Source organism: Protopterus annectens, chromosome 1.part1 (genome assembly GCF_019279795.1).
Source record: "Protopterus annectens isolate FY-2018-M chromosome 1.part1, PAN1.0, whole genome shotgun sequence".
Lineage (NCBI taxonomy): Eukaryota > Metazoa > Chordata > Ceratodontiformes > Protopteridae > Protopterus > Protopterus annectens.
Genome location: NC_056726.1, coordinates 379,928,615 through 379,947,447, shown reverse-complemented (window position 1 = coordinate 379,947,447; position 18,833 = coordinate 379,928,615). Strand labels below are relative to the sequence as shown.

At 41.5% G+C, this 18,833-nt stretch overlaps 1 protein-coding gene across 1 annotated transcript in view; it reads right to left on the bottom strand.

The window, feature by feature from the left end:
- NAGA (alpha-N-acetylgalactosaminidase) overlaps positions 1-18,833 on the bottom strand; it is a 535,526-nt gene that overhangs the window by 189,089 nt on the left and 327,604 nt on the right. The window contains exon 7 of the mRNA XM_044075331.1: positions 11,002-11,199. Within this exon, the coding sequence (XP_043931266.1) occupies positions 11,002-11,199 (198 nt within the window). The remainder of the gene's footprint in view (positions 1-11,001; positions 11,200-18,833) is intronic.

Here is an 18,833-nt window from a genome sequence, read left to right as displayed (position 1 = left end):
TAGATGCCAAACAAGAGTGGTCCCAGGACTGAACCCTGAGGTACTCCACTTGTCACTTGTGTGGAGCTGGATTTGGAGTCGGCAGCTTTTATAGTGTGGGTTCTGACAGTAAGCCGGTTGGCAACCCATTGAGTGATGTAGGGATTAATGCCCAGCTTAGTAAGTTTATCTATGATTCCAGAGTGGGGGATGGTGTCTAAATACCCTCCAATACCTTCTAATAATGTCACATATACCAAAAAATAGGCTGTGTGGACCGCCTTACCCTCGTCCACAGTTCTGGAGACTGATTCGAAGAAGTCAATCAGGTTCAGGAGACAAGAGTGGCCCTTCACAAACCCAAACTGGGTTGGGTCTAGTGTTTGAAGATTGCCAATGTCTTTGTTTATAAGTTCAATGATAACACGTTCCAGGTGACCTGTGTTTGGCATATAAGGCACCCACCAATGCATTACTGATGGATTTACCGCACATGAGCAAGCCAAATGGCATCAGAAATACTCAGTATAGGGATCTAAACTTTTTCTGCAACATTAACAGTGTAGTTTGGAGGGACAGATATATTTTGCAGAAGATACTGCTGCCATGGAACAGGCTCCTCATCCACATAAAACAAAGTTCAATCCTGTCCATATTCAAGTACAGCATAGATTTATGGATGAGAAACATTTACCCCAGGACTTCCTTCTGTACTACTAGTGGACAGAAGCATCTCTTGAATGCTTTATTCCATGCATGGGCCACCTCAAACTATCTCTGGTATGATCCCACTTATTTTCATTAGGGGCAGTATATAATTATTGACCAGGGCATGGGTAAGTCTGATCTATCACCAAATGGGATAGATTATTCTGAGCACAAAAGAGAAACTGGCTAGGCTTAAAATGGCCTGCAAGGGCAGCTAGCCTAGTACTTACCTATGAACCTGTGAACCTATGTAATCTCCACAGTCTCAAAAGGGAAGCTGTAGCAGGAATGCAGATAGAACAAACTATTAAGAGAATAAGTACAAGCTACATGAACACCATTCTGCATAGCAAATAGAAATTTCTCAAAAGATACCACTGTTCTTGCGCAGGGAGATTGTGTCGGTATGCATTCTGGACTGTTTAAGTAACTGAAAGGCATTTTAATCTTAGAATGTGGGGCAGCCAACTTGATCCTTTTAAGGCAGAACAGAAGTTCCAGGGGGCACCCTACAGTACACATCAAAGCATTGCTCTGATTCACTGCATTAATTTTTTGACTTTGATGGATGCAAATTTGGGTATACTAATTACTCTGTGATCATGGGAATTAATTCAGGTATAAACCCCTAACCTACAACCTGGAACCTTGTTCATCCAGACTGGCCAAGTAATAACTAGATTTCTTAGGTGTAGTTATTCTCAAGATTTTCAGTTCCCTGTTAAGAAAATAAGCTTTCTGTAAAGCTTGAAAGATTCTGTCATTACTCCACTCTTATGCAAAATGTTTGTAGCTGTCAGCTTGACAACTACTATGAATCTCTAACTTTTTCTTTATTGTAAAAGTTAGGAAATTGTTGTAGCACAACCTGAGAATTACTAAACTTCTCATTACCTATTACTTCCTTAATGATCTGACTTCAGGAAAAGAAAAAGCACTGAGGCTGCTCTCATTTGAATAACTGAACAGTTACCACAGATCATACGATCATAGGACGTCACTAGGCTAATGGCCCTGGGGGCCTTACAAGCCTAGCCAAACATCAACCCTTGCTCCCAAGAGTGTCCGTTTTAAAGCAGAAACTAAAGTCAGCACCTGCTGTCCTTGTCTAAGAAGGACACAGGTGGAACCCCTGGGGTGAATTTGCAGTTACCCATCCAATCATCCAAATTCCACTTAAATAGGGGTCAGTGAGGGGCTCTGTTCGTGAATTGGAAGCCTGTTCCAAAGGTGAAGCATTCACTGGGAAACAAATCTGTCACTTCAGCAGGTTCTCTGTTGATGTCACATACCAGATTAAGATGCTTAGGGCAAGTGACCCGTGTGCCACTTGACTTACAAATGTGCAGCATTTCTACTAATAGTAAAAAAAAAAAAACAAAGCCTGGAAAAGTTGAGATGAAATGCAGCATTGTTTCCAAACAAGAAAAAAATCAAAACCACAAATGAAGGCATTTGATTTTTTTTACACACTGTTGAAGGGTTGATCCCTACAGCTTTGTGATTTTTTTTCCTGTTTGGAATAAACACTGCATTTTACCTCAGCGTTTCTGGGCTTTGGATTTTTTACTACTGTTTTGCATTTTGTATCCTGCCTGGTTTACCTAAATGCTGTTCTTGTTTCTTTGAATTTTCAGCATTTCCAATAAAGCAGGGTCAGAGACTGCCATATATGCAAGGCACAGGTTGCCTCTGAGCAGTCTGTACGACACTGAGTAAAGTGACAGTGATTTCAGTCTGTTCCCATATGATAGATTCTGGATACCCTAAATTTTCTTTATAAGGAACCTCTGTGGTCTCTCCAATTGCTGCAGGTGCCTGGAGAGGTACATATCAAAGGATGCATTATACTCTATTATTGGCCTGATGAGGGAAGAGTACAGGGGGGTTATAACCTCTTTTTTTTCTAGAGGCAATGCCCTTGTTTATGAGATGAGCAATATAAAATGCCCTTCTGACATGGTGATCAAAGGTAAGGTTGCTGTCAACCTGAGTGCCCAGATCTCTCAACACCGAATGCGTGCTTTGGGTATCACTATTGATATGACAGTTTGCAGGAACATTGCCCTTACCAAAGGGGATGATAATGCATTTTTTTCCATTTGGTTTAAAACCATGACTTTGGCAACAATCATTAGTCAGTGTAAGCCCCTCTTGCAGGATGTTGACATCATTAGGGGATTCAATGACCTCTCCCAGCTTGCAGTCTGCAAACGTTGTCAGCCACAGACCTTTGTGTTTTGTCTGGACTTTGGAGAAGTCAATTCCAAACAATAGGGGTCCCAGGACTGATCCCTGTGGGATGCCACTGGTTATGGGTCTGCTGGAAGAGGTGTAGCCCCCTCATTTAACTGTATGAGTTCTACTAGTGAGCCAGTTTGCAACCCACCTGAGAATATATGGGTTGATACCCAACTGGGAGAGCCTATCAATGATGCCTAAGTGGGGGATTGTGTCAAAGGCCTTGGCCAAGTCCAGATAGGCCATCTGCACAGATTTACCCTCATCTAGGGCTTGGGTGACTGTCTCAAAGAAATCCACCAAGTTTAACAAGCAAGATCTCCCTCTGACAAAGCCAAACTGGGTGGGGTCAAGCGTTTGGAGATTTCCTATATTTTTGTTGATAAGGTCCATGATGATTCATTCCATGGCCTTTCAGATAAGGCTTGTCAAGCTTAAGGGTCTATAGTTCCTGGGCTCAGTGGATGCACCAGATACTGTTCGCAAATCAGTTTAACTGAGCGCTTTCGTCTTACTAGATTTCAGACTTCCTCAGAATACATACATTAACAGAAAGTCACAATGTATACCCGAACTCCTGCCTCCCATTGGTCATTTCATTATTTCAAGCACAGCCCACTTTTTTAAAAAACATATAGTACTTTGAAAATACAATAAACTGCAACTCCAGTAAAAATAAAAATACAAATACAAATTCTTGTACCTTGATTTTTTATAAACACATACATTATCGTCATAAAAAATAAGCAGATTTTAATTTTAAAAAAGAACTTAAAAAACAACCTGTCATTAAGCCTGGGCATCTCACCAGAATTAAACTTAATTTGCCATTTCAGCTCCTTAAACTCAAGAAAGTCATCACTTGGTCCTTCCCAAGGTCCCAAGTCCACATGGTCTATATCATAAAATTTAAAGGCATGTGTTGGATGATCCCAAATATGCCTATATAGGGCATTGTTTTCATTTCCATGATTCATGTCATAGACATGTTCATATATTCTCTGTCTAAATCCTCTTTTTGTTTTCCCGACATAGTAACAATCACATGCCTGACACAGTGCTACATAAATCACTCCTTTTGTATAACAAAAGTACCTTTTGAGTGGTTTTACTATACCAACATTTTTAATTTTATGATGGTTGACCATGTACTGGCACTGAGGACATCTCCCACACTTAAAACTTCCTGCATTTGAAACCTTAAAAGAGTTCCTGTCCAACATGCCCTTAAAGGAAATCTCTTTCTTGTATGCAATGACTGTTTTTTCACCCAGTAGGCCTAACATCTCAGGATCCATTCTAAATACCCTCTAATATCTTCTAATAATGCCACATATACCCAAAAAATCTACAATGAATGGCAAGACTAAGGCCCTGTTGAAACTGCCTTCTTCCCTAGAATTAAATAAATGGGGACCAATGGTCCTGTTATCCAAAAGTGCCTTAAATGTCCCCTTATCCCTTTTCCTCTTGACTTCCCCTATTACATTGTCTACCATCTCATGGGGGTACCCTCTCCTTACTACCATTCCTTTCAAAACTTCACATTCCAATAAAAAGTCCTCCATTCCAGAGACCATTCTAGCCACTCTCACATATTGTCCATTCACCTGGGCTCTTTTTGGTGTACAGGGTGCCAGCTATTATAATGTAGTAAGGAGTTAGAGTATGTGGGCTTTCTATAAAGATGAGATGTAAAAGCTTTTTTGCAATAATCCTTTTTAATGGTGACATCTAAATAGTGAAGTGTATCTCTATTCACACACACATTAAATTTCAAAAATTTTGTAGTCCCATTGATATATTCAAAAAAGCTTTTTAACCTATCCTCACCTCCTTTCCAAAAAAACACCAAATCATCAAGAAACCACCCATACAGTGCCCAACAATCATTAAAAGGTGAATTAAGGATATATAGGTCCTCCCATTGGGCCAACACAATGTTGGCAAAGACAGGAGCTCAGCAAGCCCACGTCACCACCCCCTGTCTCAGCTTAAATAAGTGTCCTTCAAAGCTCACAAAATGTTTTTCCAATAAAAGTTCCATGCACATTCTTAATGTTAATATAGTATTATGGTCCATATTTGTATTTTTCACTAAATAGAATCCCCTTGTTCATGCGGAATGACAGAAAAAAGGTCACAGATATCTATTGTCACCATATGTAAATTGTCATCATATGTTCCTGTCTAATTTTCCCCAAGAAATCCCAGGAATCACTCAACAAGGTAGCCATTTTTTTAAAGACATGTTTCACTTTAAAATCAATATATTTAGCAATACTAAATGTTCTAGATGCCTTAGCATCCACAACCTGGGAGTAAAGGGGGGTTATTGCTGGATTCATGGATTTTAGGGATCCCAAAAATTGCTGGGATCCATGGATGTAGTGTCTCAAGAAATTCATGTTCCTCAAGGCTTATCTGACCATTTTAACATAAGTTCATCCAATATCAAATTTACTTTTCTGTAAGCAATGTTAAGTTAATTGCAAAACACTTCTACATAGGTATCACTATATAGTAATTTATACATTCTACTGTGATAGTCATTCACATCCATAATAGCCAGCCCCCCACCCTTGTCTGGGTTCATGATTCTTACATCTTTGTTCTCTAATATCTCATCCAATAATTTCACTTCATTTGCAGTTAAATATTTTTGTTAATGTAACTATTCTGAATTTTTGTTAATGTAACTATTCTGAGGAAGTCTGAAATCTAGTAAGACGAAAGTGCTCAATTAAACTGATTTGCGAACAGTATCCGGTGTCACCAGTTTCCTTTTCACATCTCTAGCTTGTGGAGTTGTTGCTTTGTGGTCAGTCGATGCACTCCCTTTGGGTAAAGGGACGACTGTAGCTGCTTTCCATTTCTCTGGGATGAAGCCAGGGCTTAGGCTATGACTGAAAAGAATTTCCAGTGGTTTTGCTAATTCTTGTTTTAACCCATGTAGAATACAACCTGGGATGTTATCTGGTCCCATAGAAGTTGTATTTTTGGCTTTTTTTGGCCTTGGAGAGGGTGTTTATATAACACGATTCCCTGGAATTACATCTCTTTAGAGATGCTAGGTGGTGTACAGGTGGGTAGGGATGCTTTGGGGTATGTATGGCTGGGACAAGTGAGTGAAGTTTTCAGTGAACCTGTCAGCCAGCAGGTTTGCTATATGCACAGGTTATGTACAGGAAGTACTGTTAACTACGACTTCAGCTCAAATCTGGGACTTTCCCTTGAGGTTACGGATGTAACTAAAGAAGGCCTTATGGTTATCTTTAGTTTGAGAAGCTAATTTGGATTCATAGTTAGCTTTGGAGGACTTCACAAGGAGTCTAATTTGCTTGTTTAGGTTGAGGAGGGAGTGTTTCCAGTTTTGAGACATTTCCTTCTTACTCTTAGACAGCAATTTCCTGGTAGATGTCCAACAGACAGGTTTGTTCTTCCTTGAAGATCTTACTTTGGTCCTATCAGGTACAGGAGAGTCAATACAATTGTACAGATGTCTGTATAAGGCACTGCTGTATAACCCAGCATTGGTGACCACTCCATCTGTGGGGGGAGGGGCTGTGAAGCTATTTATGCCATCTCACTAGAGGTTGTAATTGGCCTTGGAGAAGTTCTTTAGTGTAGTTGCTGCTAAGGTGGGATCTGGTGTTATAGTTACTTTTAACAGGATTGATTTGTGGTCAGATCTCACCAGGGAGGGCATTATACTTGGGGTGATGCAATGGTCCCTCATGTTGGTGAGCACCAGATCCAGTATATTTCAGCCCAATTGATCTGGGGCATTGGAGTTAACGAAATCCAGGAACCTTTGGGCAAGTGCATTAGAAGACATAGAATTTACCTATCAGTCAATGCATGGGTAGTTAAAGTTCCCAAGACCAAGGTGTTTCATTTTATCTTGATTGATTCAAGTAGATCCAAGTAGGATGAGTGGGTGTCCTGATTCATGGAGGGGGTCCTATAGCTGGCAATGACTTGCAGATGGGTCTTATCAACAGTCATTTGCACTTGAAGTAATTCCAGGGAATTGTGTTGTATAACCAGTCTAAAGGTGTATTTATCTTTAATGAATAATGATGCATCACCTCCTTTTGTTCTCACACCTTCAGTTTGCGGTCTGAACGTCTGGAAGGAAGTATACCTTGGTAAAGTTGGGGTGCTGTCCGCAGCCTTAAACGAGGTCACAGTGACTGCATAAATGTCAGCATCTTCCAAGGTAAGGGTTCCTTCCAGCGAATGCAGTTTCAGGTTTAGACTCCTAGCATTTAGCAGCATAAACTTGAGGTTGTTTTCAGAGGATGTTATTACATTGGGAATTTTGTTCTTTTGGCATTGTCGAAAAAGGCAATATAGGGGTGGCAAGAGCCTTAGCCAGTAACCAAAATCCCAGTGGTGACAGATGAAGACCATTTCTGGAAAAGTATGATGACCACATCATCCCAGACAGTCAGATACTGGATCCCCTTAGAATGACACCAGCAACTTAGCCAATTAATGAAGTCAATCATTTTTTGTTTGTATTGTGGCATCATCCTAGATGAAGGTAAAATGGTGCTTAAGGATAGGGACATACCTGCCTAAGACACAAAATCAGACAGCTCGGTCATGCCTCTCTTCATATATGTAGGTTTGTGTGTTGTTGGTTTGGTTGGTGCAGAAGGTGTGGTGCCCATGCTGACATCCTGCTTTGTGTCAGATGAACTGAGAGGTGGGCAAGAGAGCCTGGATTCTAGGTTCTTAATATAGGTGCATCTCTCACATATAGAATTTGTGTGATCTAGAAGAAGCAGGTTGTCAATGTACATGAGGTAACCACTACATTGCCTCAGACTGACCATGTCGACCAGGTTGGCTGGAGAAACTGTGGGAAACTGTCTGTCCATAATGCTAGGTAAGTTTGATGTGGTCAGAACCGGGAGAGGAAAGGAAGGACCAGGTAAGTAGAGGACAGGAGAAGTGGTCAGAAATAAGAAGGGCTAGTGGCTAAGAATTGTGCTGGCAATTTAGGGGTTTCGCTGAGTGTATCCCCTGTTGGTGAGGTACAATTACAAGAATTCACAGATGGGGCACCAGGAAGTGCTAAGAGAAAATTTGAAGAGAAAAGTTTGCATCTGTAACCATCAATGGTAACCACATCTGCTGGCAGTGAATGATGCTGCTCTTTGCAGAAATTTGGGGCTTATGTAGCAAATGGAATTAAACTAATTAACCAATAAAAATGCTCAAATTGAGCCCTGTTCTAGCAGCCTTCAAATCGGACAAGTTCTGACAGCAAACTCCTGCTAGAAAGTGTGTAGGAGAAGCCTTTCCAACAAAAAGATATTGATGTCATTCTATAAGAGTCTTCCTTGATCTGTCAGCTGTTTTTAATGGTATGAGCCATGAAGATGCTATTTTTCAGAGTCATCAATTTAGTTGTTTCTAACCTTTCGGTAGGACACAAGACGATGGCTCTTGTACTGATCTGTTATCTGATATAACCTTTGTCATTATGGAGTCCATACCAGGTCCCATTCACTGTTAACATGTTATCTCCTGACAAAGACAAAAGAGAGAGGGGAGATTATGGTATTCCTATGCTGATGACACTCAGTGATACCTCTACTTCCATCAGAAGTATGTAGGGTCCCTCTTACCTTTCAAGCAGGGCTGAATGCTTTCCTAGGCTGCATGAGGTGTATTGGTGTATTTTTTTTTTTTGCTCAAGCCTTGACACACTAAAGCAGTACTCTCACAGACTGCTTTGGGATTGTCCATTGTTTCTTAATATAGCAGTCACAAATGGGGCGAACACCTTGACATTTGTGCCCTGACAGCAGAATCTGGGTATTATATTTCATGACTGTCTAGCACTACTGATGCCAGGTGAAAGCAGCAGTCAAATCTTCTTTATGATATCTAAGGAACAGCACACAATAAAATCTCTCTTACCAAGAGAGTATCTCTTTCTCTATTGCTCTACATACAGTAGTCTATTTTCATGTTTAGATAAGTGGAATGCACTTTAAGTGGGGCTTTATAGTGCTGCTTCCAGATAGCAGAGTATGTAATCATGTTTACTCTCTGGGGTATGATGACCATATAAAACCTGCCCCTGAATAACTGCACTAGCTACCAATGGCTAACAGGTTTAAAATAAAGGGTCTAGCGCTCACTTATAGGGCTGCATGTGGATGGTCAGTTACAAGTCAGTTACAAGTGGTGTCCCACAAGGCTCAGTCCTGGGCCTCTCTTGTTTGGTATATATTTCTCGGAGGTACAGGCCAACACGGAAGGACTGTGGCTGACCAAGTTCGCAGATGACTGCAAACTGGGCGCCATAATCGACTCTCCAGCCGACACAAGCATCCTCCAAAAGGGCCTCATAGAAACAGACAACTGGTGCCAGAGCCATGGCCTCAAGCTAAATGCCAAAAAGTGTATAGTCATCCCCTTTGGCAAAAACAAAGTGCCCACAAATTACCACATAGGTGGTAATCCATTAAGTACAGAAGAAGTAATTAGGGACCTGGGGACCCAAGTTGATAGCAATCTCTCATTTGACAACCACGTGGCCAAAGTGGTTAGAAAAACATTTTATATAGCCCACCTAATCATGAAGGGATTCACATCTAGATCAGGGGAGGTCATCGTGCCTCTTTACTCATCCCTCATCAGGCCCATAATTGAGTACAGTGCCCCTTTTGGGATGTACCTTACCAGACACCTGCAGCAACTGGAAAGACCCCAAAAGTACCTCACCAAGAGGATCAAAGGGCTCAAACAGATGCCATATGCTGCCCGGTTAAAGAAACTCCAGCTCTACTCAATGGCATACCACCTGTTCAGAGGCGATCTGTGCCTGACGTATACAGCCATGTCCAACCCGGAATTAATGGACATGCTGCACCTCAGAAAATCCAAATCCCATTGAGCTACACGAGAGACTTGAACCTCAGCACTGAAATAAATAGGACATGCTGGAGGGACAGATTCATAACCCAGAGGCTCCCTTCACTCTGGAATAAAATCCCAGTCCAGGTTAGGCAGAGTCCCTCATTGACTCTCTTCAAGAGGAATCTTGATGAGTGGATGGGAGATCGTAGGTTTACCCCGGGTATCACTTCTGTGTCACTGTTAGACAGAGGCACAGTATACTAACCTCGAAAAAGGGCATAGCAAAATAAATTTAAAATGGGTGGCGAAAGCCAAACACATTCTGGCTAGGCTTATAAATGCCCTAGGGCAGATAGCCTAGTATGAACCTATGAACCTATGGTGTTCCACATGCATAAACTAGCTCCTGGTACCCTAACAGGTATTTTGGCTTATCTGTTTTTCTAGAAGGGAATGCTCATAACTCCCAAGTCACATCTGAAACACCCATTTGTTTTACAGGGTTTTCTTAAGTAGCTGTACAATTTCATGCTCCTAGTACAATATACAATAATTTTATTCAGTAATTTATTGTCTTACTGACTTTACTGCTTAAAATCCACAGTATTTGTATTTTAAATCAGGAGGCAATCACTTTATGTCCATTTATGTTTTTCGATTACTTGCATGCTTTTATGCTTTTTATTAAGCCTAACCTTATACTCAATAAATAAACTGAGATAAGTTAAAAATGAAATCAAAACACAAGGCTAATCAAGTCTGTACCCATTCTCCCAGCCTTTATCACAGCTTCTACTTACAATACCAAAATGATAGGTTACCTAATCCTAAAGCATATGATTAAATTTTCTTTGTTAATAAGTAATAAATTGTGGTTAATCATCACCGTACTGCGGCTGGTGACATTTGATTTAAGGCTTAAAGATTCTTCTGCTCCATACTTAAAGTTTGATTTGACATACTTATTTGCTCTACGTATATTTGACTCATGTACAAAAATGCTAACAGTTACAAATAGTTAACTTGGTGTTTGCTGTTGCTTTGTAGTTTCCCAAATGTTTCTTTTTTTCAAATAAAGCTTACTAGACAGTCCATTTAATAGTGACAGAACTGCTTTTGAAAATCACCTGATTTACCAAAATCATAAATAAATACCATAGATAGAAAAAACAAACAATCCTTAGGCCATACTTTTAGTATTCTTCTGCCCTGGATTCCAAGAGGGTCTTGGTTGATTTTGATAAGCATTTCATTCTGAAGGATCTCCTTGGCCTGCTTTGAGATTGTCCGCAGGTCATTTGACATGAAGAGTGGTGCGGCCAAAATGGCCCAAAGTGCCATCTGAGACTTGGATTCTTCACGACTAAGGCTAAAGTCTCCAACAATAAGCTACAACACAAAATTAAGGAAGAAGAGTTACATATATTTTATACCGTATGGAGAACAACATAATACAGCTTTAAAGCAATATCAGTACTAACAGAACATGCTCACATATATAGAGAAATAAATACAATGCAATGTGAGTAAATGTACTTAGAAAAAAATATTGTAACTTTCCTGAACAAATCTTGTAGTTTTTCTCTAGAATGTCAACATTTTTATGACCTCAAGCTGTGGTATTTCAACTTAACATTCCATCTCAAACTGGAGAGCTTAGTATATTGCTAAACTAATCTCAAAATTCATTTCCTAACAAAGACACTTGGCGCACCATGAAAGATATCAGTAGAGAGTGCACAGTAAATATAAGGAAAAAGATATTAATCAGTTATAAAGATACAGAGAGTAAAGTATGCAATAATATACTGAACATTTCCTGTGCTGAGATTTGATTTCTACAAAGACAATACCCAAGATTCAATAAAGCCTACACTGTGTTTTTTCACTGTGTTCATGTTGTGGTGCAATGCACACATGGCCGCTGGAAATTTGAATTCAGTAAGTACAGTGTAGAGGTGCCCACCCCTGTGGAAACAAGTGAAACACCATGGCATGCTAATCAATTGCATAAGCAGCTGAAGACCATGCTAATTAACCCAGAAAACATGGTGGAGCAATTCAACAAGCTGGAAAGGAACCGTGTAGACTGCGTGCTGGTGTTCCGCCTGTATTCCAAAACTTTTGGAACACAGCAATGGAAAGGAGTCTACATGCATACCTCTCAACCTCTTAGAGCAAGAGATCTGGAAAAAGCCATCAATAATAGGTGGACAAAGGCACACAAATATGGACACTTTTTAAATATTGTTTTTATAAACTTTGAAAATTGCTAGAACAACAGGTTTTGCATTAGCATAAATTTTCTGAAGGGTATGAAGTCTGAAATTCAAATGTCTGTCATTATTTTCTGACTTTAACTCTCTATGATTTGCCAGAAAAATGACAATTTTATGAGAAATGGACCAAAAATATAGGGCAAAAAATCTAGGCATTCTGCAAATATTTGTACAGTGGATAATGTAAAATGTGTGAGATTTGTGAGTACCAAAAGCAATCTTTTTGCCAGAACAGAAATGCAGCTTTGCTCCCCCACCCCCAAATAAACAGTACACATTGTTACGTAATGCAGACAGTTAAAGGTGTAAGTGTGTGCTAATCAAAATAAATATAAAAACCATTAAACAGACTATTCATAGTTACATGTCACCATATGCAATATGTAGCTGATCTAAAATGCAGTACTCCCTCTGTGTAGATATATAGGTTCATAGGTAGGGTTGCCACCTTTTCAAATGGCCAAAGTGGGACATTTTTGGGGCACACATCAGATTTTACAGGCCGACACATACCCACGGTAAGTACAAAGGATAGAACTTTACTTTTCTGCCTAAATAAAAGCTTATTCTTACAGCAGTTTAGTTGCTTATTCTGTTTCTTGTAACATTTAAGTATTTTAGATACAGAAATAACTATTTTATGGAGCTATTACATAAAATATGGGACATAATTATGTCCTACAATCTCAGGACATTTGCCATTTTTAATATTTTTTGTCAGGACACAACTGCCCAAATAGAGACTGTCCCTCGCAAAGTGGGACAGGTGGTAACCCTATTCATAGGTAGGTACTAGGCTATCGGCCATATGGCCTATACAAGCCTAGCCAAAAAGAAACCCTGGCTTGCCACCCAAGAAAATTATTTTCCTGTGCCCCTGTCGAGCAGAGCCACAGAGGTGATCCCTGGGGTGAATTTCCTATTTCCCATCCAACCATCAAAATTTTTCTTGAAAGAGTGCTAATGAGGAGCTTTGTTTGATATAGATAGTTAGTTTATTCCAGAGTATGGACAGTCTCCGGGACAGGAATCTATCCCTCCAGCATGTTCTGTTTATTGTGGTGACAAGGTTTAGGTCTCTAGAGCGTGTAGCTCGGAGGGATTGGATTTCTTTAAGTGGAGAATGTCCAACAGCTCTGGGTTTGACATAGCTTTGTATGTTAGGCAGAGATCGCCTCTTTCTCAGGAAGATTTGTTTGAGAATGACTTTAATGCTTATTGCCAACTGAACACTAATGATTATAGGTTCATAGGTTCATAGGTTTATACTAGGCTATCTGCCCTAAGGCATTTATAAGCCTAGCCCAAATTTTTGTGGCTTACGCCACCCCTTATATGAAAAAATACTGTGCCCATTAGTTTGTTGTGCCTCTGTCCAGCAGTGACACAGAGATGATTCCCCGGGTAAACCTACGATCTCCCATCCACAGGTCTAGATTTCTCTTGAACAGAGTCAGCAAGGTGCTCTGCCTCACATGGACCGGGATTTTATTCCACAGCATAGGGAGTCTCTGAGTGATAAATCTATCCCTCCAGCACGTCCTATTTATATCCGTGCTAAGGTTTAAGTCGCTTGCTCTAGTGGTTTTGGTGGATTTGGATTTTTTGAGGTGGAGCATGTCCATTAATTCCGGGTTGGACATGGCCTTGTATGTCAGGCACATGTCACCTCTGAGCAGACGGTATGCGACTGAATAGAGCTGGAGTTTCTTCAATCTGGCAGCATATGACAGATTTTGGAGTCCCTTTATCCTTTTGGTGAGGAACTTTTGGGGTCTCTCCAATTGCTGCAGATGTTGGGTGAGATACATCCCGAATGGGGCATTGTACTCGATCATTGGTCTGATAAGTGAAGAGTACAGGGGAACAATGACCTCACTAGATCTGGATGTGAATCCCTTCATGATCAAGTGGGCAATGTAGAAGGTCTTTCTAACCACTTTAGCAACGTGAGTGTCAAAAGAAAGGCCACTGTCAACCTGGGTCCCCAGGTCCCTGATAACCTCTTCTGTGCTTAGTGGATTGCCACCTATATGGTAGCTTGGGGTTACCTTGTTTTTCCCGAAGGGTATGACTATACATTTTTTGGCGTTTAACTTCAGGCTATGGCTCTGGCACCAGCTATCTGTTTCCGTGAGTCCCTTCTGAAGGATATCCGTGTCCGATGCACTTTCCACTATGGCGCCCAGTTTGCGGTCGTCTGCAAAGTCTGTCAGCCAAAGTCCTCCCATGTTGGCCTGTACTTCTGAGAAGTAGATGCCAAACAATAGGGGGCCAAGGACCGAGCCCTGTGGGACACCACTTGTGACCGGCTTGGAGTCTGACATAGCGCCAGCAACTCTAACCCTGTGGGTTCTGTCCTTAAGCCAGTTTGCAACCCATCTTGTGACATATGGGTTTACATTTAAGCTGGTAAGTTTTTCTACAATACCCGAGTGGGGTATTGTGTCGAAAGCCTTTGCAAGGTCAAGGTAGGCTGTATGGACTGCCTTTCCGTCATCAATGGCCTTGGTGACTGTTTCGAAGAAGTCGACCAAGTTCAAAAGGCATGCTCTTCCCTTGACAAAGCCAAACTGGGTCGGGTCCAATGTCTGCAAGTCCCCTATATCTTTGTTTATGAGCTCCATTATGATCCTCTCCATAGCTTTGCAGACTAGACTTGTTAAGCTTATGGGGCGGTAATTACCAGGGTCCGTGAGGCGCCGCTTTGTGGAGTGGGACCACAGTTGCCGTACGCCACTCCTTGGGCACGTATCCTGTGGTAAGGCTGAGATTAAACAGCTGCCTTATGTGCGGGTTTAATTCCTCATTTAGCTCATGTAGCACACAGCCGGGGACACCATCCGGTCCCATTGATGCTGTGTTTTTAGCTTTAGAGAGAGCAGCTTTCACCTGCGCATTTGAGATGTCCAGGAGGCTACACTCGGCTGGGATAGTTATCTCTCCTTTAGGGAGGGAGAGGGGGGTGAAGTTTGCACTGAACCTGTCTACCAGTATGTTGGCAATGTCTGTGGGTTCAGTGATTTTTGTATCATTTTGGACTAATTCTGAGCATATCTGGGAGTTTCCACCCAGGTTCCTAACATAGCTGAAAAAGGCCTTATGATTGTCCTTTGAATCCATGGCAATTTTTCTCTCAAAATTGGCCTTAGTTGATTTTATGAGTGCTCGTATTTTTTTACTAATAATGATCAGGGGTGACTTCCCTTTTATGGATTTTGTTCTATCATGTAATAGCTTTCTCCTCTTATTGTAAAGTTTGTTAATGGCTGGGGTCCACCAGACTGGACGTTTGCCCTTTGTGGAAAGAGTCTTGGTTTTATTTGGGATTGCCTGATCCATGCAGTCCTGGAGGTGTTCATAGAAGGCATTTGTAAGGGCTTCCACAGCTTGGGTTGTGGTTTCCACTGGCTCAGGGGCCTTGAAGGATACCACACCAGTCTTGAGTAGTGTGAAGTTTGCTTTAGAGAAGTTCTTCACTATGGTTTTTTTGTTGGGGGGGGGGGCGGGATGTGGATTTCCAGTGAGATTAGTTTATGATCAGATCTCACCAATGAGGGATATACTTCCGGTGTGGAGCATTTTGTCCCCATGTTTGTGACAATGAGATCTAGTATATTTTCTCCTCTCGTGGGAACAGTGACTAGTTGTTCCATGGCATTTGAATTTATGAACTCCAGGAACCGTTGGGCTAGAAAGTTAGGGCTTGAGTAATGTTCCCAGTCTATATTCGGTAGTTGAAGTCACCCAATATGATGGTGTTTGGAGATACATTTATACCCTCCAGTGTCTTCAGGAAGGCTGTGTGGGGTTCCTGAGTTTGAGAGGGTGGCCTGTAGCATGCTACAATTTGTAGAGCAGTTTTGCCTATGGTTAGTTGCACCTGGATGGTTTCCGAGCTTGCATTGCCACCAACCTGGAGGTGGGGTATCCTTTATGAATATGGATACACCCCTCCTTTTGTGGTGTGGTCCGGCTTTGGGGCCGGAACGCATGATATGAGGTAAAACCTAATAGTGCCGGGTGCTCTCAGGAGCCTTGAACCAGGTTTCAGTTACAGCACAGACATCGATGTTCTCCATACTGAGAAGGGCCTCGAGTGCATGCATTTTGAGATTTAGACTTCTGGCATTGAGCAGCATTACCCTCAGTTTCTTCCCATTTTTGTTTTCTAGGGTGGTAGGTTTAGAATTTGAGCCTTGCCTAAAAAGGCACTATGGGGTGGCAAGAGCCTTAGCCAATATCTGGAATCCCAGGGTGACAGGTGCAAGCCGTCCCTTGAAGCAGCGTGGCTTGTCAAGCATGTCATCCCAGGCAGACAGACACTGGATCCCCTTTGAATGACACCAGACATTAAGCCAATTGTTAAAGCTGATCATCTTGTCTCTATATTGTGGCATCATTCTTGGTGAAGGAAGGATACTGCTCAGGGTTAGGGTCATACCTGCCTGGGCTACATAATCAGAGAGCTCCTCTATGTCTCTTTTCATGTAGTCCAGGGAGGTACGTCTCAGGTCGTTCACACCAGCATGGACAATGACTGTGTCATATTTGTACTTGCCATGGAGTGACCCGAGTGCTTGTGTTATGTGGCGGATTCTAGCCCGATAGGCAGCTTACTGTGACCCTCTCCTTGTTCAGCCTGGTGAGTGGGACGTCAGTGTGTCTGACTATGGAGTCACCTATGACAAGTATGTTTGGTGTTGTATTTGGCCTTAAGGGCTGTGACTGCTTTGCACACTGCTTTTGTGGTTTATGTGTTGCTTGTGGGGTGTCTTGAGGTAGCAGTTGTTTGGGTGTCTGCTTTGGAGGCCTCTGCTGTTTAGGTAAATTTTTACTCAGAGCCTCCGAGTATGTCTTTGTGTGTTTATGTGTTTGATTCAGTGGAGTGGTAGCATTATGTGAGGCTGGTTTTGTGGTGTGTGTAGTTGCCTTCTCCTCCTGTCTGGTCTTGCCAGTCCTGAGTTGAGAGAGCTCAGCCTCCAGTTTGGCTAAATAGCTGCATCTCTCAAGTATTTGTGTTATGTGGGAGGAGGAGAGGGTTGTCTGTGTACATGAGGCAGTTATAACATTGCCTCAAGATTCCCAGATTCACCAGCTGGACCGGAGAGGAGATTGACAACTGACCTTTGGACATGCTAGAATAATATTGGGAAATCCTTAATTGAAAACAAGGGCCAGTGGCGAGTGAGGGTGTAGTGCTTTTAATTTTTAGTGCTGACTTATATAATTGCTTTAGTGAGCAAGTGCCAGGTAACTTGAATGCAATGTGTTACAAGTAACTAAATGCAACAATGACAGACAGTAACTTTCTTTCAAGTGAAACAAGGAAATAAGTACAGTAAGCAATGCAGATATCACTAGTGATCCACAGAACCGCTGAGAAGTTGCGTATTAGGTGGAATTAGCTTCCAGGGAAATAACAAGCAAGCAAACAACAAGCATATAAACAAAGCTAGATTCAGCAGGCCTGGATCTAGTCTATGCTAGAGCAAACAAGGCGCACCAATTTCAGTAAGATACAGTTCAAATATTCAGGCACTATAAACCTTTAACCAGAAATTCCCAGCTCAGAAGGGCAGAGTCCAGCCTCTTCTCCCACAAGAGTGCAGACCATGAACCTTCTTAATGTAAAATAACTGGCCTGAAGCCCAAGTGCCTAAACCAGAACTAATACACTTGGACACTGGGCTCTCAATCAGCAGTTCCCAACTTAGAAGGATGAAAGCTACCTGTCCTGCCACCACAGTGCTTGCCACAAACCTTCCTAATGTAAAACAACTGGTCTGAAGCCCAAGTGCTTAATCCAAAAGACTTGAATGATAGCTACACTTTAATCAAGTTACAACCAAGCAGTAATAAATACCACTGAATACTTTAGAGAATGTGTGGATTAGTGCTCAAGTTACACAAACAAAGCTAGATCCAGCAGGCCCGAATCCAGTCTATGCCACAGCAAACAAGGCACCAACTTCAGTAAGAAACAGTTCAGATATGCATGCACTATAAGCCTTTAACCAGAAATTCCCAGCTCAGAAGGGCAGAGTCCAGCCTCTCCTCCCACAAGAGTGCAGACCACGAACCCTCTTAATGTAAAATAACTGGCTTGAAAGCCCAAGTGCTTAAACCAGAATTAATACACTTTTAGAATAACAGACACTGAGCCCTCAATCAGCAGTTCTCAACCTAGAAGGATGTAAGCTACCTGTTCTGCCACAACAGTGCAGACCACAAACCCTCTCAGTGCAAAACAACTAACTGGTCCGAAGCCCAAGTGTTTAAACCAAAAGGCTTAGAATGAGTTACACCAAGCAGTAATAAATACAATTGAGTATTTTAAGATGATGCAAAAGTAAAAAGAAGTAGGTAGAAACACAAGTACAGTAAAAGCAGATGAATTTTTTTTTTTTTCTGAACAAGTGCTGAGATCAAAGAAACAGATTTGAGTGCTGAAACTAGAAAACTGGCTAGTTATAAGAAAAAAAAAAACAAGCTAGAAGGCTTCCCTCAAACACAGAAGGGCTTGGGGTCTCAGAAGCCTACAAATAGTCTATACCACTTAACAAGAAAGGCAGGAAATAAGCTCTTTTATTCCACCTTTTCTAAACAACACTTTGAAAGGATATTTTGCTACACTTAATTTTGAGGTTGAACAAATGTATTGGTCTTGCATAGAAAATAAGTCTAATATATGCTTTAACTTAACTAAGCAGCAATGGCTAGCCCTAATGGAATTTGATAATG